Here is a 23,065-nt window from a genome sequence, read left to right on the forward strand (position 1 = left end):
TCAGGATCCTAGCCACACTGGTTGCTAAACATTTTAAAAAGGAAAATGAGGTTGTGTGTGACACGTGGCTTGTCTGTTTCAGGAGCTACGGGAGCTCCAAGATGAGAAGGTGGAGTTACAGAAGGTCTGTGAGGAGCAGGAGCAAGCCCTCCAGGAAATGGGACTACACCTCAGCCAGTAAGAGCCACCCACATGCCAGGCTGGATCTGTGTACTTTCCAGGCCTTGTGCAGGAGGAAGCAGCAGCAGGGAGGCCTCTCAGCTCTTCCGGGTGGCCTCCCAGTCAGGCGTCAGGGGCAGCTTTGTGGTTCACAGTTGTTTGAGAATTCCTTCCTCCTGAGACTGGTGAATCTGGCACCTAGCAGGGCCATCAAAAGAAAAGGTCCTTGCACTCCTCATGACCAGAGCATTGGGGAGTTTTGAACACTACAGCCAGGATATGTGTGGCCAGAAGAGGTTTAGAATTGGGAACCTAATGAGAAAATGCCAGAAAAATTCAAGAAGTATGAGAATGTACATAACCTTTTGTTTTGTCTAGAAAGTTGGAAGCTCTCCTATTTTGTTTTTTAAAGAATGTATTTTTATTATTTTTATAAAGGAGGCAGTATATGCACATAAGTGCTGGGGCCCTCAGAGGCCAAAGTCATTGGGTTCCCTGGAGCTGGAGTTGGAGGCGATTGTGAGCCTCCTGACATGGATGCTGGGAACTAAACTCAGGTCAGCGGGTGTTCTTAACTGCTGAGTGTCTCTCTCTGGCCCCAAGGGCTCCATGTTTGTTGTACGCCTGTGATACTAGAGATTGAGCCCAGGACCTCGCACTTACTGGACGAGTGTACTGTGGCTGTGCTTCATCGCCAGCCCTTGGTTTTTGACAGTCTATCTATATACCTCAGGCTAGCCTTGAACTTCTACTCCTTCTTCCATAGCCTCCTTACCAAGATTGGAGCTTGTCCACTTTGCCAGCTGGAAGGTCTCCTGTCACTAACAAAGGAGAACATTTGCTTTTGTCCTCCTCAGATGCAAAGGCTCGTTGTCTCCCAGCATCTTTATGGAGATGCACAGGGCTACTGTTAGGCCATACCCCATCCTGAGCCCTGACCCTCTTCTTCACAACACACACTGCATTCTCCTGACCTGGTACTTGTCTTTTCCCCATCCCAGCCTACTCTCCCTGAGCAAACACAGGTAGGGTGTCTGTCCCCACACCAAACATAGATCAACTCCTTGAGCAACCCAGGAGCACTCACCAGAAGCAGATGTGGAACTGTCCAGAGGGGACCACTTGTGTTTATAACTGTGGTTTCCTTCTCCCTGTCCCCACACTGGATGGACACAAAGCAGAGTCAGAATTAATGGTCCTCGACAATGTTAGTGGCTTCCTGAGTTTGGAGATGTCTCAGTGCTAACCACATGATCAAGCTTTGGAATCCTGTCTGGAGATGTTCAGTCACCATGTCCCTCAGAGCCAAGCTATATGGCAGTGGCAGAGTTAGCTATACATGCAGCACAGAAAGGACTGCCCAATAACCACTTCCCACTTCCCTTCTCTCCCTGCAAGCCCATGCTGTGACAGCCTCTGGTTCAATCAGCCTTCTGGCCTCTTCTGCAGTTAGACAGGGAAGGGACTACCTGCTGGTCACTAATGAAGGCCACGGTGATTTTTTGAATGTTCTGATATTTTCTAAGCTCTGGCTTAAGTTAGCCTGTCTCTCAGAAACCTACCACTTTGACACCTAACAATCTAAGGTGTTTTAAATTAACCAGCTTTTAAGAAAGCTCAGACTGGGCACAGTGGTGCACGCCTGTAATCCCAGCACTCAGGGAGGCAGAGGCAGACAAATCTCTGTGAGTTCCAGAACAGTCTAGTCTATATACTGAGTTCTAATACAGGACCATAGACAGAACCTGTCCCATAGTGGGGGAAGAGGCTATTGCCAGGCATGGTGGTGGACACTGTTATTCTCAGCATTTTGAGAGGCAGAGGCTGCTAGATCTCTGAGCTTGAAACTACCCTGGTACATACTGACTTCCAGGCAGCCTGGAACCTGAAACCCTATCTCAAAAAGATCAATAATAAAGCATAAAAATAAAGGGCTCTAGCCCCTGTGCGTGGTCGTGGTGCACCCACACCAACCTGCACTTCCAAGCCTGAGGTCAGGGGACCTGAAAGGCCTATGCCAGTTGTGGTAGCGCATTCCAATAGGAAACACTGAAGAGGTAGAGGCAGGAGGATCACGAAGTTGCGGGCAACCTGAACTACACCTGGGACTGGGAAGATGGCTCACTGGGTGGAGCACTCAGACAAGCATGAGGACTGGAGCTTGGCTCCCAGCCGCTGCGTAAATAGCCTACAAATAGTCCACCTCCAACCCCAACACCCAGGTAGGCAGAAGATTCTGCAGGACGAGCTGGCCAGCTAAACTAGCCAGGCCAGCAAGCCGTGGAGAGCTAAAGTAGAAGAGTGATCAAGGAAAGTGTCCAGTGTCTTCCTCTGGCCTCTGCACATGCATTTATACCCAGATGACATGTACAAACAAGCACGAGTGCACACGCGCGCATACACACACATAAACAAGAGTCCAGATGGCCAGCACACAGTGTTTCATTTTTGCTGATGTAGTGCCAGCCTAAACCTTGTTCAAACCTGTCTTCTGCGTGAGGGAATTGTTCATCCGTTAAAGCTGGAGAGTCAGTGGAGCCTCTCAGCCTGCCCCTTCCGGGCTGTACAGTGGGCTCGACACCCTCCTAGAAGCCTGGGAGGTCGAGCTCTCTACTGAGAGCGACAATTAGGCTACTACTCCCTGGCCTTAGCAACAGTCCATCAAATGTAGGGACAGTTACCAAGAGAAACCAGAACTGTACACATCTAGAACTCATCCACCATTTTTAATAACAGGCAGCCACTTCAGTCAGTGTTGATCCTTGCAGGCTTGCCAGTTTCCTCTTAAGCCACATAGACCCAGGAGCTTAGCAGACACATGAGCCAGGGAGATGAAATACAACCGGAGGTCACACAAAAGTGGGAAGCATTTTAAAAGAGCCTCTGTTTTGTCCTCTTCCTACGCCAGTGTCCTTCCCCCTAACTCCCTCCCTCAGCACTATGATAGCTATGTCACAATCTTTCTCTGCTAAAAAAATTAATAATTGTCTTTATTTTTCCAGGTCCAAACTAAAGATGGAAGACATAAAGGAAGTAAATAAGGCGCTGAAGGTATTAATGTTGCTTATAACTAGCAAAAAATCACAGCTGAGTGTGGTGGAGCACACCTGTAACCCCAGCACTCGGGAGGCAAAGGCCCGCAGATTTCTTGAGTTCAAGGCCAGTCTAGTCTACATTGCAAGCTCCAGATCAGCCAGGGTTATATAGTGAGACTGGCTCATAAAAATAAAGACTGCCCACTGTGCCCCCCACAGTGACGACAGCACAGTGCGACAGGCATGTCTGAGATGGCATTGTTGCAGGTGGACAGATGTGAGCTGACTGTTAAGGGTCGCAATCCCTCCATGGACCTTAGCCGTACACCCAAGTTCTTAGTAGGCCCTATGCCCATTGTCCGTTTCTGACCTGTGTGCTTGAGGAGTTAGCAGTCAAGGGTCTCTGCTCTGCAATACAGAAGTTGCCAGGTCGAGAGGGACTGCCTCACCCAGTTGCCACAGCAGAGCAGAGGCTTAAAGGAAGAAAGGGTTCCTTCAAGGTGGGAGGCCAAGCTGGGCAGCTGCTTCCAGCCCAGCAGAGGTATGGGTCCCTGGCTGCTTCTGCTCTTTAAATGAAGCTCCTTGATTTAAGTTGTGAGCTGCCTGTCTCTGTACCTTGCCATGCAGTGTACCTTAAGTAGCCTTAGCAGCCTGCTTCTCCAATACAGTAAAGGATATCAAAGGGCCCTTGGTCCCTCAGGGAGAATTCATCTCAGACCAGTTTCCCCTGGTAAAACATCCTCTTCCATAGCCTCTATTTTCATTTATGTGCTAAGCTATTTCCCAGGGCTATTTAAGGACATAGGACTGGGCTGTGCAGAAGAGCTTCACTGGACCTAAAAGCATTCTTCCCCTGCACGTTGTCTGTCACTTGTTTGAGTCTTAACTCAGATCTGATGGGCCTTCCCTCCTGCCGTTTTAGCTAGTCATGGGATCATGTCTCAGGCCAGAACTAGGGTTTCAGGCACCAGAGTTTGACTGTGGTAACCTCAGCTAAAGGAGACTTAATAGAACAGGGGTGCTGGGTTGTAGTGGCCCACACCTTTAATCCCAGCACTCTGGGAGACAGAGGCAGGCGAATCTCTTGAGTTCGAGGCCAACCTGGTCTACAGAGTTCCAGGACAGCCAGGGCTACACAGAGAAACCCTGTCTCAAAAATAAAAAGACAGGGGAGTGTCTGGGGTAATCAGCCTTGATCAAGGCCAGGATGTTGAAAACAGGCATTTTGTATGGATATGTGAATTCCATCTGCAGCCAGTATGGGAGAAAGAAAAGGGCTTTATTAATCCTCTAAGGGTACATTTGGTGAAGCAGCAATACCTCCCAAGAAAAGTAGGCACAGTCACAAAATAGTAGATGCAGCCAACCAGGGACTGACAAGTGATGTTCTCGAATGTTCTTTCCTCCTCAGGGACACACATGGTTGAAAGATGATGAAGCGACACACTGTAAGCAGTGTGAGAAAGAGTTCTCCATTTCTCGGAGAAAGGTATGTTAGGGGTCACTCCTTGGTTCCCAGAAAAAGCCTGTTTTTGCATTTCAGCTATGCCTGTTGCTCTGCTGGAGGCCCTTGCCCCTTGTTCCATGACTAACGTGTATGGGGCAGCAAGGCTCCTGTGTAGAGCTGCTACAAGTGGGTATACCACTGGCAGTCACTGTATGCACCAGGACCAATTATTTGACTAACTTAGGCAGGCATTGCTATTAGAGAAGCCAGGCTTTACAAAGCAGGGTGGGTGTGGGGGTCCACATTTCCCCAGTGGTCTTCACTGCTTTTTTTCTGTCTTCTAGCACCACTGCAGAAATTGTGGCCACATTTTCTGCAACACCTGCTCTAGCAACGAGTTGGCCCTGCCCTCCTATCCTAAGCCAGTGCGTGTATGTGACAGTTGTCATACCCTGCTACTTCAGCGTTGCTCCTCCACAGCCTCCTGAGGCCATCAGCCCCCCCAGTAGACCTTGGCCTGTTGCCCTCCATCCTCAGAGTGGAGGAAAGCCTCAGGTACAGTGCCAAACTCTCCAGAGACCTGCAGGGGCCCAAAAAAAATGAGTGCCTTCCCAGGCCGTCAGCCTCTGAGAACAGCAGCTGAGCACTTTTTCATGGTTTGTATGGAGTTGGCTCCTCTAGAGGGACACTTGTGTCCTGTTACGTCCTGACTTTGGTACAGGTGCAACTTGATTTTGCTACTGTCACTTTCACTCTTCAAAGGATTAACCTATTTTGCAGCAGTTACACTGGTACCAAATCTCCTTCCTACCCACATCCCACAGAAACCTTCATTTCTGCAGTGCTTTGAACCTCGTCAGTCTATCAGTGTGCCTTGTCTGCTTCAGCATCCAGCATTTGCCATCATTCTCTTGTCAAAATACCTACTGGTTTAGCCCTCCAATAAAATCTTTATTTTTCAATTTTGTACAAGGTGCTGGACTCCAGCTTGCCTGTGGAAAGCTCAGTTGAGGTCTGGGGAGGAGGGCCTGCTAGGCTTGAGCTATTCAACTATTGCATTGCTTGGACTCAGGCTGCTCCACCCAGGTGAACCAAAGCCAGAGTAAAGGACCTCAAACCTGTCACCAAAGTCCAAGTGAGTTAGTTACTTAACACAGATGCCTGACTCTAAGTGGGGTTACATCCATATTGCAGTCAGGTAGAAATGAGCGAAGAATGAATGACCACTGTACATCCTCATAGCCTGCCCTGAAAGTGCTCAAAACAGAGCTGGCAAATAGGCAGACTCGGCTAATACAGATCCTTTTTTGAGACAAAAATCTCAAAAAGCCTGGTCTGTAACCAGCACTCAGAATTTTAGACTAGTCTGGAGTACATACAGAGACTGTCTCAAGAAAAAAACCCCAACCTTGTACCCATGTGCTGGCTTTTTTCTTCCCCCTGCTTGAGAGCCTTTAAGACAAACTAGCATGTGTAAGCCTTATGCAAATGTGGGATAAGGTGAAATACATGCAGCTGCTTACACTGCAACGAATCTAAAACACAGCAGCATCAGCTGCTCAGCCTTACTGTCATAGCCAGAGACTACCCCTGGCAGGAATAGAGCATCAAAAAAGTCCACTTGACACTGAAGCACAGACAAAAAAGTACAGCTTTTAAAAGGAAGGTTTATTTGACAAGGTTCACTTAGCGCAATACACACCTAAAAGAAAATCACAATACAATGAAAGACTTAAATCAAGGCCTCAGAATTTCATACAAACACCAAGACCAAAAATCCTAAAGTAATGGTATTGCGTCTCAAAATTTCTCCATTAACTTAAAAAAGTTTTAAACTCACGTGCCTTACAGGTTACCAAATGAAATTAGAATTAACAAACATGCCAAATGTTTCACTTTTAATTGTAGACACAGCTCCTATATTGAGTTTTACAAAAAAAGCATGTCTTTTCAACATGCATCAACAGTGTTCAATGTAATGTATGTATAAGAGCAACATTTAACATAATTCAACTGTTTTAACCTAAATACACTTACTGCTTACATACATCCTACAGTAACTAGAGAAAAGCTGGGAAATGTTTAACAGTTACAGCTAGCTCAACTTTGCCCTATCATCCTAGGTGACTGCTACGTTCAACATTGAACCTTAGTTCTTTGAGTGATGCCAACATTCACTCAAGAGTAGGATAAATCACAAGGCTAAACTGCAAAAACTGTTAAACTGAAGGGTTTCTTTAATAAAAAAAAAAAAAAAGAAAGAAATTGGCCAAGAGTCAGTGATCAAAATCAGTTACATTCCCCATCCACCACTCATACTGGACATGCTAGACATCCCTCCCATTCCATTCACGCCCATAGATGCACGGCTTCCGCTACTGTAGTAGCTGCTGTTCACTGCTCCTTGGCTACCTGCAAAGAGATCCATTTGACAAGTTAGGAATGATGCCAAATAATCAGTCAAATAAAATAGCATTCCAAGAAAAAGTTTAAAAGGTATACGAGTGCAAATGGCTGCTGTCCAAGTGGCGAGAAGCATGTTTGGGAAAAGGGAATCCCGACTCCAAACAAATCTCAATTAAACCCTTTTCTCTGCAGTACCAACTTGCCAGACTCTTGTGCTACCATTTTAAGTGGATTCTTCAGGATCAACGTGAAATTTAAGTTTAAAGGAAAACTAGTGTTTTTCAAAAATTGCAAAATTACTTCAAGTTTTAAAAGCTAAACAACGCATTAAAAAAAATTGTACCATAACCATGTACTATGTGTCCATCGAATGGTGTGTTATGAATAGGGAGCACAGGGGAAGTCTTTTGCTTTGCCTATTCATGGTGAGCAGAAGTGAGAGGACAAAAGTTGGACTAAAAGCAACTCACTGTGCCCAAAATGGCAGCCTCCATGGAGTTAAGTCAGTCACTGACTGCTACAGAAAGTGTTATCACAACATTATCAGTATTTGCTATTGGGAATTTAAATTATATTTTTTGAGAAAATATTTACCTACGCAATGTTTGATTGAAAATCACTGGAGTTTTCCTGTAAAACTTGGTCTGCAAAAGGATTTTGTAGGGTAAGACTATAATACCAAAATCACCATTCTTTAGACCAATTGAAAAAAATAAAACCATCCCTAGGTTAACCGACTAGTAAAATACTGTCCTGAACCCAACCACTCTAACGTATGTAAAAATCACCCTCTGTCAAAAATTAATAATGCTACAACAGAAAAGCAAACTAATGTTTTAATAAATGAACACAAATGTTTTCTGGCTTCACAGTGTTCCAAAATTGCAATGATTACAAAACATCCCCCTCCTCCCAATAACGCTTTCTGCAAATTAAAAGCTATTAAGAATTACAATAAAAACCATACATGTAGTATCTCACTCTTTTTAAAAGGAGCCTGTATATCCCAACTAAAGAAACCTACCTAAAACTTACTCTACATATGTAAAAAAACCAAACTTACCATATCCGCTCATGCTGCTCTGGCCACCGTAGCCACCTCCATAACCACCACTCAGCTGCTGGCTGGCTGGGCCACCGTAACTGGACTGGTTTGCTGTTAAGTTTAAGAGAATATTAGAGCTTTGCTTCTTATCCAATGTGGTACCTGGTGGTACCGGGCTTGTAATTCTATGTCTACAATTTTCCAGTCTTGATCTTGTATTACTGTCTCCTTCTGCCTACTCTCTATGACAAGACTCCGATTGTCTATGACCAGATTAACATTTATATTCATCATTTCAGCTAGTCAAATGTTTATAAACCAAAAGGTTGAAGACTAAAATATACATGATTTCCTAAGTAGAAGCATTTTGTAACCATCTTAAACTTAATGGGGATTCTCCCCCTTAGCTTGATTTATTTATGTCAGCTATCAGTTAAGACCTAATTATGTTCCCAAAATAGGAAATTCTAACCTGTATTTTTGCTAAGTATTTTAGACTTAAACTTTATAGACAGATAGTATAACCCAAATTGTCCCCTCCCCCAAACAAAAGTACTTGCATCTACTTTGAGTAATCTACCTAAGCAGCTTCATGTTATTTTTAAGATTTTAGTAATATAGCAATTACAAAACTTGTTCAAATTAACAATGTCTCCACTTAAATTTTTTCTAACTTTAAATTATTTAACTTAAAATCATAATGTAACAAACTCTTACACTAATTAAATATATATATTAACTTAGCTTATTGTCTACTTATACAAATATAATAAATGTTTTGGTTTTTAAAAAAACTAACGATATTTACACAAGCCCATGCCTCCCATCATTTGGCTACCATAAGCACCACCGCTTGCTCCTGCTGTAGAATTCAAGAAGAGTTCTACATATCTGTGTTCTGAAATGAGAGAAAAGGCATACAAGGTTAGCTTTAAAAAAAAGACACTAAAGTGATATTTACACAAACCCATGCCTCCTAGCATTTGGCTACCGTAAGCACCACCGCTTGCTCCTGCTGTAGAATTCAGGAAGAGTTCTACATATCTGTGTTCTGAAATGAGAAAAAGAAAAGTTTGAAAATGTTTGTTGGTAAAAGAAAAGATAAGCAGTTTAAAAATAATTTGTGAATCACAAATGTTTTGGCAATAAGAAAAAGAAAATTCCCATGTTTAAGAACTAGCTTTTAAACACTCATCTGAAAACTACCAATTAACTTCAAATTCCAAAATAGCTTTTAAAAAAACTAAGCTTTTCAATACATCCAAGGCACCCCACTAGAGATCAAATCTTTCCTATATATCCTTACTATGCTATTTCTATTCCTCTGCTCCAAATGCTTGTCACTCAACTGCCTGTGGTTACAAATGTTTTAATTACACTTACGCATATTTGCTTTGTCTTTTGACATAGCTGCAACAGCATCTTCATGGGTTGCAAACTCTACATCTGCTTCACCAGTTACTCTGCCATCAGGTCCAATCTCAATATGTACTCTCACAGGGTTGAGTGGTGAAAAAAACTAAAATCCAAGTTATTTCAAAAATAGTTAATTTTTAAGTCTAAATTTTATTATGATTACCCCCTATTTTTATTGCTGTACTGAATTACCTAAAGTGAATTTATCTGAACACTTACATTATAAATGTCATTCTCAGTAGCTCTGTACGGTAATCCCCGCATGTGTACACAGTGTCCTGTTGTACTCTGGAAAGTAGATCCACCATCCCCGTATCTGTGGTCAGACATTCCTGAAAAACAATAATTGAGGTCTAGATGGACAAGTGTGTAAGTACCCTTCAATTGAGAAATTCAATTCTTACCTTACCTCTTCCAAATCTATCTGAACCAAATCCATAGCCGTCATTATAGCCATTATAATCATCATAGCCTCCATAACCTGAAAGATAGAAAGTACAATTACACTCACACATAAACACACAACATAAACTAGACAAAGAAAGCTAATTCAACCTTGCAAATACACACCTCCACCATAAGCACCACGCCTCATTCTCTCAAAGCCAGCTCCTCTGCCAATGCTGTTATACCCTCTGCCAGCCCCAGGTCTGTCATAGGGACCTGGTCGCTGCATGGCCATAAGTTTTCGTGGTGGATCATAATGAGTTCTAACTTCAGCTCGACTGCTCTTAAATATTTCAATATACCTAAAGCATTGTCCAAAAGGAAAGGGAATGGGGAGGGGAGAAAAAACATTAGTTTATGTCATACAGTTACTCGGTTATACACAAAAAAAAAAAAACAATTTAGTCATAGCCATGAAACTGACTATTATTTAAAGCCAGATTTCTTACATTTGCATAGGCAATGACCAGAAATTCACTCAAAAGACTATTTAAACTTTATAGGAAAAAAAAACAAAAACAAAAAAAAAAAACAACTCCTCTGAGGCAGAGCCCAACCTTAGAGGCAGAGAGGAGTACTATAAATAAATGGTTTAGGAGGGAAGAATTCCACTCAACTTTCAGTATTTCAATTCTTAAATCCTTTGGCAGCATGTATAGCAAGTGGGCTAAAAAGCCAGCCTCCACCAACAGTCTAGCCCACACTACACACTTACTTTCGCCAATACCCAGCCTATGCTTTTAGTAGAAATCAGCATAGGTAAAAAGCGCATGCTTCAATGAAAAATAGTCACAAGCAGAGAGAATAAAACCTTTTGTGACAATTTCTTGAAAGCTATGCTTATTAATACATATGCAGAATATTTATACAGCAAGAAAAAGTTTGTTGCATTTCAACTTTAAAAACAAGATCAGAAAGTATCACATTTTCTTATGGTAATATTAATTTCCTATGTGGGTGTTATTACAGCTAAAGACAGATTTGCATTAATTTTTTTAAAGCCATAGTCTCTCAACTCTATTGATTGGGGTTAATAAAACTAAGAGTCCTACAAAATTGTAAAGATGGCCCAAATAAACTAGGGGTAATTTTAAAGCCTAAAATTTAATTTGAACTAGGAAGAATTTAGAAGTTACAGCAATTTATCAATTAATTGAGAATAGGAAATGGACTGTTTCTTCACTCTAAGCAGAGAGAATATGGATTTAATTGTTTACCATAAGAAAAGTGACATATCCAACCAACCATCCATCCCCACCTGTGCCCTATTCTTTCCTTGTGTTTCTTTAGAGCCTTTTCAGCTATTTCCTGTGAAGCAAACTGCACGAAGGCCTCCCCCGTACTCCTCCCCTGGAAGTCCACCGGCAATGTTATCCCATTTGGCACGATTTCCAACCCTTCAACCCAAGGACAAATAACCCCAGTAGGGGGGCAATATTAACATCACAAGCCCAGAAATGATTCTTCTTATAGCTTTAAATAAACCAGAATTTTAACTTTAGGTGAATGGTATGTTTTCAACAAGTACTCTTAAAAATATGCATTGCAACAATAAGAAGTTCCACTATTACAAAGTATAACTCAATTCTTAACACACCCAAGGCACAGTATACACGTTAAAAAAAAATTTATACTCCAGAGGGTGCATTAAGAATTCAACAATTAAAAACATTGTAATCTATGCAATTTAATAGAATTATACAAGAACATTAAAAAATTAAGCATTAAAATTAACAGTTTAAATAAACACCTTTAACCTCATATATGTCAATTCTTTTAAGTTATTGGAACTTCAAGTTTAAAATTACACAATTAAACAGTTTATATAAAATTGCAAACATTACTAAAGAATCATAATTGACAAACATACAAACTAAACTTTCAACAGTCACTATCTACACAGCAATCATGCACTCTTATATGCTCTAACAGTAGTATGATTCACTTCTGGAAATTCCGTCTATGAAAAATCCTTCCCGTGGATACATTCCCAAGCTTACAAAAAGGCCTTAAAGCACTTTTCCTAGAAGATATGAAATTATGTTCATATTTAACGTTGACATATAGCATTCAATTCTCACCAATTTAGATAAAACAAAACAGACTTGATTTCAAACTAACAATATTACGAATTGATAAATATCTTAAGTTGACTATAGATAAAGTCAAAGTTGTAAATACATACTATGCTAAAAACCAAGAAATTTGATTCTACTTATAACATCAAGAGTATTAATATTTAAAATATAAGATTTAACATTCTGCTAAACATGCAATCCTATCAGCTCTTCAGCATAAAAACATTCAAATACTTTAGGCCCAGAACAACTTCAAAATACTGTCTATACTGATTTCACATTGAGATTACAAGCATTCAACCTACACTTGCTACATTTGACTTTTATGATTTCTAATAGGCTAGCTAGCTAAGCCAAGTTCTTTTCATAACAATCTTACAGAGTATTATACTAGTTGAAATATTTTGGTCCCATGACCGGAAATAAGTTATCTTACAACAAATACCATAAACTATAACAATCTAAACTCACACTAATCTAATGTTAAAAGAGCTTACCTTTAACTTGAAGTACTTTGCTAAACAGCAATATGAGGAAGTAGTTAAGATGGTTGAGTAGAATCCTCAAAGGTCTACTCTGAACTACAATACTAAATATAGGCAAAGTTAACACTTGGGAAGCACTTCTAATTTCCACCTTTAAGATGGGCTTAAGTTATTTGAAGGTCTCCAGGAAGAAAATATGAACTCAACAAACAACAAACATCAAACTCAACAGCCTACTTAAAGTTCCTAAACTACTCAACTTTAAAAGTCTACTAATGCTAAATCATGTCGCCAGAAGCTGCCATACCTCACTGCTCAGCAACAAACAGGACTACATACCTGAGAAGAACTGAACAATTTCTTCCTTGCTACATCCAAAAGGGAGTCCTCTAAGCCGTACAAAGCCATCATTGGCCGTGTCAGGACTATTTGGACCAGTATGCTTCAACACCCAATCCATTTCAACGTTGTTTGACTTGAATACTGAAAGAGGTGCTTAGAATTAGTCAATTAAGTTAAAGAACAATGTTCAGATTTCCTGGGTTTTTAGGTAACTAGGAAGAGTTGCCAAAAAGTCCCTTAGATGACCATTTCCATGCGGTCAAATTCCTAAAATTCAGAAGGGGTAAGACCTCTATTTGTTTAAACATTTACTGTTTACTAGGGCAATGTAAATCAAACCTTCAACATATCTGTGTCCCATAGTTTCTCTGTCTTTTTTCAAGGCCAATTTGACTTCATCTTCTGATTCAAGTTCAACAAAAGCCTCGCCACTCGGTCTGCCTTCTCTGGTGTAGATGAAACGAATACCTTGAGCCCCATTTTGAATTTTGCAGTCTGAAAAGAAAGCAACTGTCAATACAGAATTTAAAATCTAAAACCATCTCTGGGTGATAGAGATGAAATGCTTATGTGTCGTCACAAAAACCACCATGTGTAAAGACTAAACTGACCATGCATGTGCACCATCAAATTACCTCATATACAGGATACATTCCTAAGCCATCAGGATAACTCAAAGTTCTAAGGAAGTCTTGCCTCTAAGTCTCCACTAACCATCACTTAGTACTATGTCTCAGAACAATCTCATCTGGACCTAGTGAATTCACAGCACTTTCTGGTTTGGGTACCAAATCAACTTTCCTCAGCAGCCACATGAGTTTCTCATTGTCCAAACTTCAGCCAATACTCACCTGGAAAGAGGATCAATGTTAACAACTAAAGGCTCCAAGTAGCACAGCTCAAGTCAAACCCATCGGGAACTGACCCCTGCAATTGCTTCCAGTATACTTGATTCCAGTTTTCTGTTACCATAACTAAATTCAGATGGTAAGGTCAACACTACCTTTTTACAAAACCTTTCAAACCAGGTATGGTGGCACACACCTTTAATCCTAGCACTCAAGGGAACAGAGACAGGCACATTGCTTCGAGCCTGAGGCTAGCCTGGTCTACTAGGACAGCCAAGCTATAGAGAGAAACCCTGTCCCAAGGGGGAGGGAGGGACTTCAATTTCTACCAAATACAAATCACAACCAGTCTTCTCGTACACAGTGGGAAGGTAATTCTGGTAGGAATTATTCTGAAAGCCTACTGCATATCACTTAAAAAACAAAAAACTCTACAATGAGATAAAATTTCCTTTGTTTCAGGGTTCTCAATTGTAAAGGGTGCCAGACTGTGTTAAATTCAGAGCATGAATTTAACGACCAAATCTTAAGTTAGGAAAAGTTACCTTTGCAAAGCAGAAGTTTTTTAAGCAAACAAGTTCAGTGTTGCTTCAAGAGCAAATTAGACTATTACTATCACTTGTCCAACTACTGCTCATTTTTCAAGCCTGAGAGAGGAGAAACATCCTTCCCTACTTGTTTTTTTCTTAAAGACAACCCCAGAACGCACGGATTAGTGTTTAGAAACAGAAAAGCTAGAAAAGAAGAAGAATTTCGCCAGGCCTCCGGTATCCCCCAAAAGGGGAAAAAGAGGGGCCGGATTTCGCAATTACCATTGCATAACAGCGGCCAGCAGGGCGCGAGCAGCGAGGGGAACGGCTGGCGGCCGCGAACCGCTCGGGGGCGCCCGTGAGGTCGGTCGGTCCGCTCGCCCCGCCCCAGCCCAGCCCCGGGCCGGGCCCGGGCCCCACTGACAACTCCCGCCTCAACTCACCAGAAAAAAACCGCTGCACTTCATCCGCGGAGCAGGACCAGGGCAAGCCCCGGACCTTCACCACGAAGCCCTCTCCGCCTTCTGCGCCCAGCATCATCGTCTCTCCGTGGGTCCTGGCGTCGAAACAGACTGCAGGGCGGCGGGGTGGGGGCTGGGCGTTAGGAACAAGTCGGAGACATAGTCATTTAAAGGGCCCTCCCACCTCCAGGCGCCCCGCGGAGTCGAGGCACCGCGACAGGAGTCCCGTCCGTGCAGACGCCCGAACTCTGGAGCCCCTGAGCATGCAACCCGGCCGTTCCTGGCGACCCGACCCCCCAAAGCCGCTCTGCGCGCCCAGTGCTGAGGCCCCAAGCTAAAAAAGACCCCGGCCCGGAGCCACGGTGGAGGCGAGGAAATGGCGGCCGCCGCTTCCGCTCCGCCTCCTCAGCCCTCTCACACAATAGAAGCGGCGCGGCCTGCAGGCCTAGGCGGCGCTGCCACGCCGACGACACCCTCGCGGCTCCCAGCGGCAGCCCGAGCTTGCCACGGCCCCGCGGGTTACAACCTAGGTCCGGGGGCAAGCAATCGTCACAAAAATGGGCGTCCGCGAAGGGCTCTGGCAGCAGTCGAAGCCGGACCACCACTCACCTCCACACAAAGCCTCGGCGTGGCTGGGGAGAAATGATTAGCGGGCGCCTGCGCAGCCTAAATAAAGCCCTTTGAGTAAGCTCTGCGCCTGCGCACCTTGTTGCCCGCCCCGCCCACTTGCGTCACATAGAGATTAGACGCATGCGTAAAACGAAAACCCGGGCCCTCTCCCGCCGCCAGATGCCTTCACGCATGCGTCCGGGCTCAACCCTCTTGGTAAACTGGCCGAGGTTTTTCTCTCTCTGCGCCTGCGCCTCTTCGCGGCTATCGCGCTTGGCCCTCTCAGCGGTTTATCGTTTTACTTAATGCGCAGGCGTCTGCCTTCAAACCGTTCTCCAGACCTACCCGCCGGAGGGGGGGAGGGGAATGGCGGCAACCCGCCTCAAGTAGGGAGTGGATCCGGAGCTGGCGGTTTGCAGAGGCCGTTGTTCTACCCCTAATCCGCAGCCTGTCATCCGCGATCCTATCCGTTTCGAAAGACAGCACGAGGAGGAGGAAGCCCTACCCTTTCTCCCCAGAACCCCTGGGGGCCGAAGAGCAGGGCGCCGAGCCTCTTCTCGGTGTCGCCGCCCCGCCCCTGCGCCCGAGGCCGCGGTCACCGTCAGGCGCGCCGGGGCCGGTTCCCGTACCTGCCGCTTCGGGGGCTCGGCCCCCGGCCCACACGGGCTGCCAGTGCCTGAGCCAGAGTCCTGTACCCCACTTTGCCCAACGAACTCGCACCCTGCGAACCCCTCGCCCTTCTTAGAGCCGCGGGCCCTCGCACGAGAAGTACTCTGTGGGCTGCGCCTCGCGAGTGAAGGCTGAGTCTGCTGGGTGCGCGGAGGACCCAGCCCCACCCCACCCCCCAACACACACAAAGCGCCGCGCCCGACCACCGAGGTCCAGGAGGTCCCCCGGGTCAGCCCTTGTGCACATACAGCGGTAAATGGGTAAAGTTAGCGGATTTCAGCAGCACAGCAGAAAACGGAGGATGCCCCGATTTGACTGACCCACCCCAGTCAGCCCTGCTCGAAATTAACAATAAGAATGTTAGACCGTTCCACAGTGGGTACCACAATTGGTAAGCCCCTGAATGCCATCACAAGAGGCGACGGGCAAAATAACGTTTTCCGCCCAAGTGCAATACTGAGGCGGCCACATCCAGTTTGGCCAGTTTATTTACGAAAATGGAGGGGTCATCAAAGGAAAGGTGCGCTGAGAGCAGGAAGCACTCCAAGCCTTTCAGTCTGCCTAAGGGTGTTAAGTGCACAGGAGGGTGTCACAAGCCTTCAGCCGGAGAGCAACAGGAGCTGTGTAACATGAAACTTCAGGTGTAAGGGAAACTCAGATGAGACCGGCAGAGAGAATAACGGTGCATGACCTCACCTGCAAAGGATCTAGAAGAGATGGAAAACACTAGCTAACTATCATCAAAAAGTGAACACCACCACCCCCAGTCCCCCCGCGCAAGTCTTCCAGTCAGAAGGTTGGTGAAAAAGCAAGAACAAGCCCAGCCCGGGAGGATTGCAACTTCAAGATTTGTCTGGGCAATAGGGTGCGTGCAAGGCTGTCTCAAAAAGAAATCTTAGTGGTATAGTGCTTGCCTAGCATGTACATTAGCCCCTACATCGTGAAACTGCCCTGAGACATGAACTAGATTGGCAAGAAAGGACTCTTCTTTAGTTAATTCACAGCATTTGGGGGATCTAGTCTTCTCAGGTGACTTAATGATGCATGCAAGAGAGGCTCTAGGCAAACCTGCCCTAGCACTGAACTACATCTTGAGACACACACCATTTGTGTGTGCTTGTTTGTTTGTTTGTTTTAATCATCTTTTTCACTTTGCACAGTAGTGAGCCTGTGGTCCCGGCTACTGGAGATGCTAGGATGGGAGAATCACTTCAACTTAGGGCTTCCAGAACTCTCACCTGAGGGGGAAAATGTTTCCCTTTTGACAACCCAGCCACATTCCTAAAATGTTTCTCTAGGTTCTTTTCTAGTTGTACAGGGAGGTTTTCTTCCATAGTAAGAGTAAATGCAATGTATAATCATCATCGATAAAAATCATCTCTTTAGGATTTTGTTTTGAGTTATGATTGTGCACATGTCCCAGGCTGGCCCCTAACTCCTCCCTGCAGTCAAGCATGGCTTTGAGTGTTTGGTCCTCCACTTACAGAGTGATGGGATTAAGGTATATGCCACCATACCCAATACAGGATTTATAGATCAACAATTATTCAAGAGAAGGCTAAGTATTTTTATAATAAAAGAGTTTGAACCGGGTATGGTGGTGCACGCCTCTAATCCCAGCACTTGGGAGGCAGAGGCAGGCGGATCTCCATGAGTTTGAGGGCAGCCAGGTCTAAATCTTTAGTCTTTACTAATTTAATACTGGGAAAATGGTAATTATCTGCCACTTTCTTTTTCTTTTTAGACAGGGTTTTACTATATATCCTGTCTGGCCTAGAACTAGCTATGTAGACCAGGATGGCCTTGAATATACAAAGATCTACTTTTCAATTCATCTTTTTTTTTTTCCCACTGCTCTTAGTGTGCTTCTTTATTTGAGCCAGAGTCTCTGTATCCCAGGTTAACCTCCACTATAGCCCAGGCTAGCCTGGTGTCCACAGACATTCTCCTTCAGTCTCTGGAATGCTGGAATTAGAGGATTAAACCACCGGTTGGCTCTTGGGTACTTCTCCTTCTCACATTAGACTATAAAGAGCTCTTTAGCAGAAAAGCAGATCAGGCAGCATGCAATATTTCAGATCCCTTACTAATATAATAAGTAAGGGTCAAAGGCTTCAGCGCGAAGCTTTAAATTCAGGTTTGGGGGCATGAGAAGCAAGTGCCTTTACTGGCTGAGCTATCTCCCCAGTTCCCATCGCTGTATTCTGGAAGAAACAAGATTGCCTACATAGCTTCCCCCCCTCCTGCTCTAATACTGTTCTATACTTATTGATGGTTTCTCTATATACCTAATGCTTTTGGCCTAACATAGGGAGAGGGTCATGCATGGGTTCTGCTGCAGAAGGATGAGCCGGCAAATAGTGCTGCATGTACTTCAAGTCAGCTGTTCTCTCCCTACTCCAAATGTCTAAAGGGTGATGTAAATCCTGTTCTCTCTTTCAGGGTGTAAATGCATGTGGGCCTTGCACTTCTCAAAGCAACAGTAGCTTTGTTCATAGTATTTGGGCCTAGATGAATTGCTTATCCGTAAATGTGATATAGAATCTAATCTATAAATAGTCTACTTATAAAAGGTTTATATGAGGGGCTGAAAAGATTTCTTAGTGTTGAAGAGCACTTGCTTCTTTTCTAGAGGATGAGGTCAGTTCCCAATACCCTGGGCAGCTGCTGGGGGCTCCCTCCTCTGGCCTCTGCGGGCACCCACACATGAGACATACATTCACACAGCACATACATAATTTGTTGTCGTTTCAAGATGGGGTTTTTCTCTGTAGCTTTGGCTATCCTGGACTCGATTTGGGCGCCACCACCCCTGGAAGAACTAGTTAGTCTAAGCCAGGTTTGTATAATGCCTGAACTCAGGAGCTGGAAGAAAGAGGAGCAGTAGTTCAAAATTATCCTTAAGCAGGGCGGTGGTGGTGAATGCCTTTAATCCCAGCACTGGAGAGTCAGAGGCAGGCGAGTCTCTGAGTTCAAGGCCAGCCTTGTCTACATATGAGTTCCAGGACAGCCAGGACTCCACAGAGAAACCCTGTCTCGAAATAAATTACACACACACAAAATAAATTAGTAAAACCCAAACAAAATCGTCCTCAACTACATAGTTGGAGGCTTGGCATGATGGTTCATAACTTTAATCCCAACACTCAGAAAGTTGTGGCATGCTCTTTGAGTTCAAGGCCAGTCTTGTCTACATTGTAATTTTCAGACCAGCCAGGGACATATTAATCATATAAAACTAAGTAGATGATCTATTAAACCTCTAAAAATATGATTTTGATGCACTGACTATTTAATGGAACCATCTAGAGACAGGTCCAAGATGTAGTTTAGAATTCATCACTCACAAAGGTGTCATTTCCTACCAGGATAAAAAGGATCTTCAATAAATGTTTAAATTCGTGTCTGGCAATTTGGAACAAAATAACATTGATGTGCCAGGCAATGGTGGCCCCTGCCTTTAATCCCAGTACTCTGAAAGCAGAGGCAGGCAGATCTCTAAATTCGAGGTCAGCCTTGTCTACAGAGTGAGTTCCAGGACGCCAGAGCTATATAGAGAAACCCTGTCTCAGACGGGGGGGAGGGGGGGGGATATATAAAAAGCTGAAGGTACTCAAAATGCATGTTTAATACATTTTGATCCTATTACTTGAAAATACATTTTTTAATTCTATTTGTTTGAGACAGAGTGCTGCCATTAAAGGTATGTGCCATCAGGCCTGGCAACATGGGCTTTTGAAACCTTAAAGCCAAGTGGGCATACCATTCAGATTTCTGAAATATGTACAATTACACATACACACACAATCTGAATAGGTATTCTAAAACGTTCTCATACTTTTTTTTTGGGGGGGGGGGCAGTTTGAGATAGGTTTTCTCTGTGTAGCTTTGGTTTTCCTGGATCTCCCTTGGTAGAGCAGGCTGGCCTCAAACTCACAGATCTGCCTGCTTCTGCCTCCTGAGTGCTGGGATTAAAGGCACACACCATCACTGCCCAGTGTGTTTCTTTTTTTTCTTCTCAGTATTTGTAACCGCCATAATGCTGAACACTCTTTTACTATGGATCTAAAGTTTTAGCAAATGATCCTAGCACTCTGGAGTCGGACGCAAGAGGATCACAAGTTTGAGCCAGCCTGGTCTGAAGAAGGTGTTCTAGACCATTCCAGGTTTCATGGAGACTATAGGGAGACCCAGTCTCAAAAAACAGACTGGGAGCCTGGAGAGACAGTGTAGAGGTTAAGAGCATGGGTGCTCTTCCAGAAGATCTGGGTTTATTTCCGGGTTTACATGGCAGCTCACAACTGTCAACCCCAGCTCCAGATGATTCAACATACATGCATCCACGCAAGCAAAGCACCAGTGCACAGAAAATAAAAATTAAAAAAAAAAGGACGGATGGAGAGATGCACGATAGGCCTTTAAAATTCAGAGTTACAAGCATTATCAGAATGCTGAGGCAAAAGGGGTTCAGGTCAGTGGGGGAGCGTTCGCCTGGCTTGTCATAGATCCCATCCCAGCAACACTATAAAAATAATACTAAAAAGAGCCGCAGAACGCCAGGGCAGGGAGCTCCCCCCTTCCCCGCAGCTGGTCTGCTCAGATGACAGTCCCGCAAGCCTGCAAGTGACCTGGGGGCAGCGAGAAAGCCAGACGGGTTCCTGCGGGGCTCGCCCTGCCGCCCGCCCCCTTGCCTTCAAGAGCTCCCCCGATGCCAGGCGACGGCTTGGCAACCATTTTAAACTAGTCAAGGAGAACCGAAGGAAGACAGCGCACAGCCCCGCCCCGAGCCCCGGCCCTGCGCGTCCGCGCTGCTGCGCCCTCTCCAGGTCGCTCGGCGCAACCTTCAGAAAAACGTCTTTGTTCCAAATTACTTGTTTTTTTGTGGTAATTTTTTTTTTTTTTTTTTTTTTTTTTTTCGTTTTTGTGGTGGTACTCGGGAAGGCACCCAGGCCCACGCCAGCGTGGGCAAGTGCTCTCTCTGAGCTGCACCCTCAGCCCAACTAACAGATTTCGAATCGTGTGGAGACTGGTCCTGGCTCCCTAAAAACCTCAGCCGACGTCTCACTCCCTGTAGTTAAATCTCAAGCTGCGTTTAAAACGTATTGAGAGCTAACATTCCTTACATTTAGAAATAAAATAGAGATTAAAATATACATAACATAAAGCCATTTTTGCTTTTCGGTCTTGCTTCTCGAGACAGGGTTTCTCCTGTGTCGGCTTGTGCTCGCTTTGCAGACCGGGGGCCTCGAACTCACAGAGACCCGCCTGCCTCTAACCTCCCTGAGTGCTGGGATTACAGCGTGCACCACCGCGCCCCGCTTCATAAAGCCTTTTATAAAAACTTATTCTGTGGGATCACGGGGTACAGGGGCTGGTCAGAGGACAGGGAGCTTCAGAATCCATCCAGCCTCCGCTTCCCAAGCCTGGGGCTAGATGCAAACACCACCCCACCCAAGCCGATCTTGTGCGATGCCGCAGATCCAGCCCTCCAGCCTCCCCGCTTGCTTCATGTATGCAATTAACTTCTCTGCCAGCTGAGCTACATCCCCAGGCCTGTTTCTAACCCTTTTCTTTCCTTTCTGTGTTTTAAATATATATATATATATTTTTTTTTATTATTACAAAGATTTATTTTGTCATCAGAACATAAGTACAGAACTCAAAGTTAACTTGTAAATCAGTTTAAAAAAACAAATTAGAAGTAAAGAATATTTACTATAGTCAGAAATGTATAAACAAGTACATGAAACCATTTATTTGTTTTGTTTTCTTTTTTCTTTTCTTCCTTTCTTCGCTCTTTTTATTTATTCATTCATTTATTTATTTATTTATTTATTTATTTATTTATTTTGGTTTTTCAAGACAGGGTTTCTCTGTGTAGCTTTGGCTGTCCTGAACTCACTTTGTAGACCAGGCTGGCCTTGAATTCACAGAGATCTACCTGCCTCTGCCTCTGCCTCCACAAGTGCTGGGACTACAGGCGTGTGCCACCGTGCCCAGCTCATGAAACCATTTATTAAACGTGGTTTCGTGCAAGCCTCCCACCAACAGATAGCCACTAGATACTTGGGATGAGGAACAACCCTTAAGTACTGTTCTGAAGTGGGTGTTGCTGTGCATGATCTAAAACCCAGCGCTTAAATGACCCTCCCCCACCCCCTTCTAAAGTGCTGAGGCTACAAGTGTGTGTCACCACAGCTGGCTGAATTATTTTTGGGACATAGTCACAAAGGAAGAACTACAGAAGATTTCCACAAAAACAAATAGTAATCAGAATGATATATCACCGTCCAGGCTTTGAATATTCTTCCACTCCAGAATTTCTTCTTTGTCAGTGAAGTTCTCTCAGTTAATTTTCTGTAGATCTGGTGACCTACCTGCACATTCAATTCCAAAATTCAATTATGTGTACGAGTGTTTTGTATGCATATATATCTGTGCACCCCTGCATGCCTAGTGCCCGCGAAAGCCAGAGGAGGGAATTGGATACCCTAGGACTGGAGCTATACACAGTTGTGAGCAGCCATGTGGGTCCCCCTGAAAGAGCAGTCAGTGCTCTTAATCATGGAGCCATCTCTCCTGACCCCTTGTTTTCTGTGAATCACATGTGCATGTATGTATGATGTATGTGTGTGCATGCACTTCAGCAGCCCAGCCACCTCCCCAGGCCATTTAACTGTTCACTGATCCTCGGTTCACTGATCCTCTTGAGGAATCCTCACTTGACCAGTCATTTCGGAGCTCTCACGCCTGCTTCTCCCAGCACCCACACTGCAGGCCCGCAGCACCGTTGACTCTTTTTTCTTTCTCTTCCCACATTTTTTTTTTTTTTTTTTTTGCTCTTTTCCTGAGGGCTTGTTTTCTTTATTTTTATTTATTTCTTATTATTTTGGCTTTTCAAGACAGGGTTTCATTGTATAGCCCTTGTTGTCCTGGACTCGCTTTGTAGACCAGGCTGGCCTCGAACTCACACTGTCCTCCTGCTTCTGCCTCCCTGAGTACTGGGATTACAGGTGTGTGCCACCATGCCCCAGCAGGGCTTGTTTTCTTATACGGCACATGCCCTGCACATCTATGTTTGGGTTCAT

General features: G+C 44.3%; 2 protein-coding genes across 9 annotated transcripts in view; one reads left to right on the forward strand and one right to left on the reverse strand.

The window, feature by feature from the left end:
• Rufy1 (RUN and FYVE domain containing 1) overlaps positions 1-5,603 on the forward strand; it is a 41,595-nt gene extending 35,992 nt beyond the window's left edge. For both annotated transcript variants that reach the window (XM_055597146.1, XM_055597147.1), the window contains exons 15-18: positions 83-177; positions 3,162-3,210; positions 4,606-4,683; positions 4,986-5,603. In XM_055597146.1, coding sequence (XP_055453121.1) covers positions 83-177; positions 3,162-3,210; positions 4,606-4,683; positions 4,986-5,129 — 366 coding nt within the window. In that variant the 3' untranslated portion in view covers positions 5,130-5,603. The remainder of the gene's footprint in view (positions 1-82; positions 178-3,161; positions 3,211-4,605; positions 4,684-4,985) is intronic.
• A 685-nt stretch (positions 5,604-6,288) lies between these two features.
• Positions 6,289-15,389, reverse strand: Hnrnph1 (heterogeneous nuclear ribonucleoprotein H1). Of its 7 annotated transcripts, none has more exons than XM_055597153.1 (14): positions 15,309-15,383; positions 14,682-14,832; positions 13,200-13,355; positions 12,858-13,001; positions 11,214-11,352; positions 10,079-10,257; positions 9,918-9,989; positions 9,728-9,861; positions 9,476-9,611; positions 9,084-9,143; positions 8,931-8,990; positions 8,111-8,203; positions 7,642-7,691; positions 6,974-7,053 (listed from the first exon to the last, which is right to left on the reverse strand). In XM_055597153.1, the coding sequence occupies exons 2-13, from the start codon at positions 14,776-14,778 to the stop codon at positions 7,642-7,644; spliced, it is 1,320 nt and encodes a 439-aa protein (XP_055453128.1). In that variant the 5' UTR covers positions 14,779-14,832; positions 15,309-15,383; the 3' UTR covers positions 6,974-7,053. The 7 variants fall into 7 exon arrangements, with proteins under 7 accessions (XP_055453124.1, XP_055453125.1, XP_055453123.1 ...); XM_055597152.1 differs by having other exon boundaries at positions 8,901-8,990; positions 15,309-15,382; XM_055597149.1 differs by lacking the exon at positions 7,642-7,691 and having other exon boundaries at positions 6,289-7,053; positions 8,901-8,990; positions 14,682-14,810; positions 15,309-15,389.
• Between the last annotated feature and the right edge of the window lie 7,676 nt (positions 15,390-23,065).

Source organism: Psammomys obesus, unplaced genomic scaffold, assembly GCF_907164565.1.
Source record: "Psammomys obesus unplaced genomic scaffold, mPsaObe1.curated_primary_1811, whole genome shotgun sequence".
Taxonomy (NCBI): domain Eukaryota; kingdom Metazoa; phylum Chordata; class Mammalia; order Rodentia; family Muridae; genus Psammomys; species Psammomys obesus.

What these genes read in the sequence shown, in the direction of transcription:
- Hnrnph1 (XM_055597149.1), bottom strand. Translation starts at nt 14,778, where the DNA reads ATGATGCTGGGCGCAGAAGGCGGAGAGGGCTTCGTGGTGAAGGTCCGG. An exon ending in AATTGTTCAGTTCTTCTCAG is followed by an intron (nt 11,353 to 12,857) that starts GTATGTAGTCCT and finishes CTTGGGTTGAAG; the next exon opens with GGTTGGAAATCGTGCCAAAT. An exon ending in AAAAGACAAAGCAAATATGC is followed by an intron (nt 9,144 to 9,475) that starts GTAAGTGTAATT and finishes TTCTCATTTCAG; the next exon opens with AACACAGATATGTAGAACTC.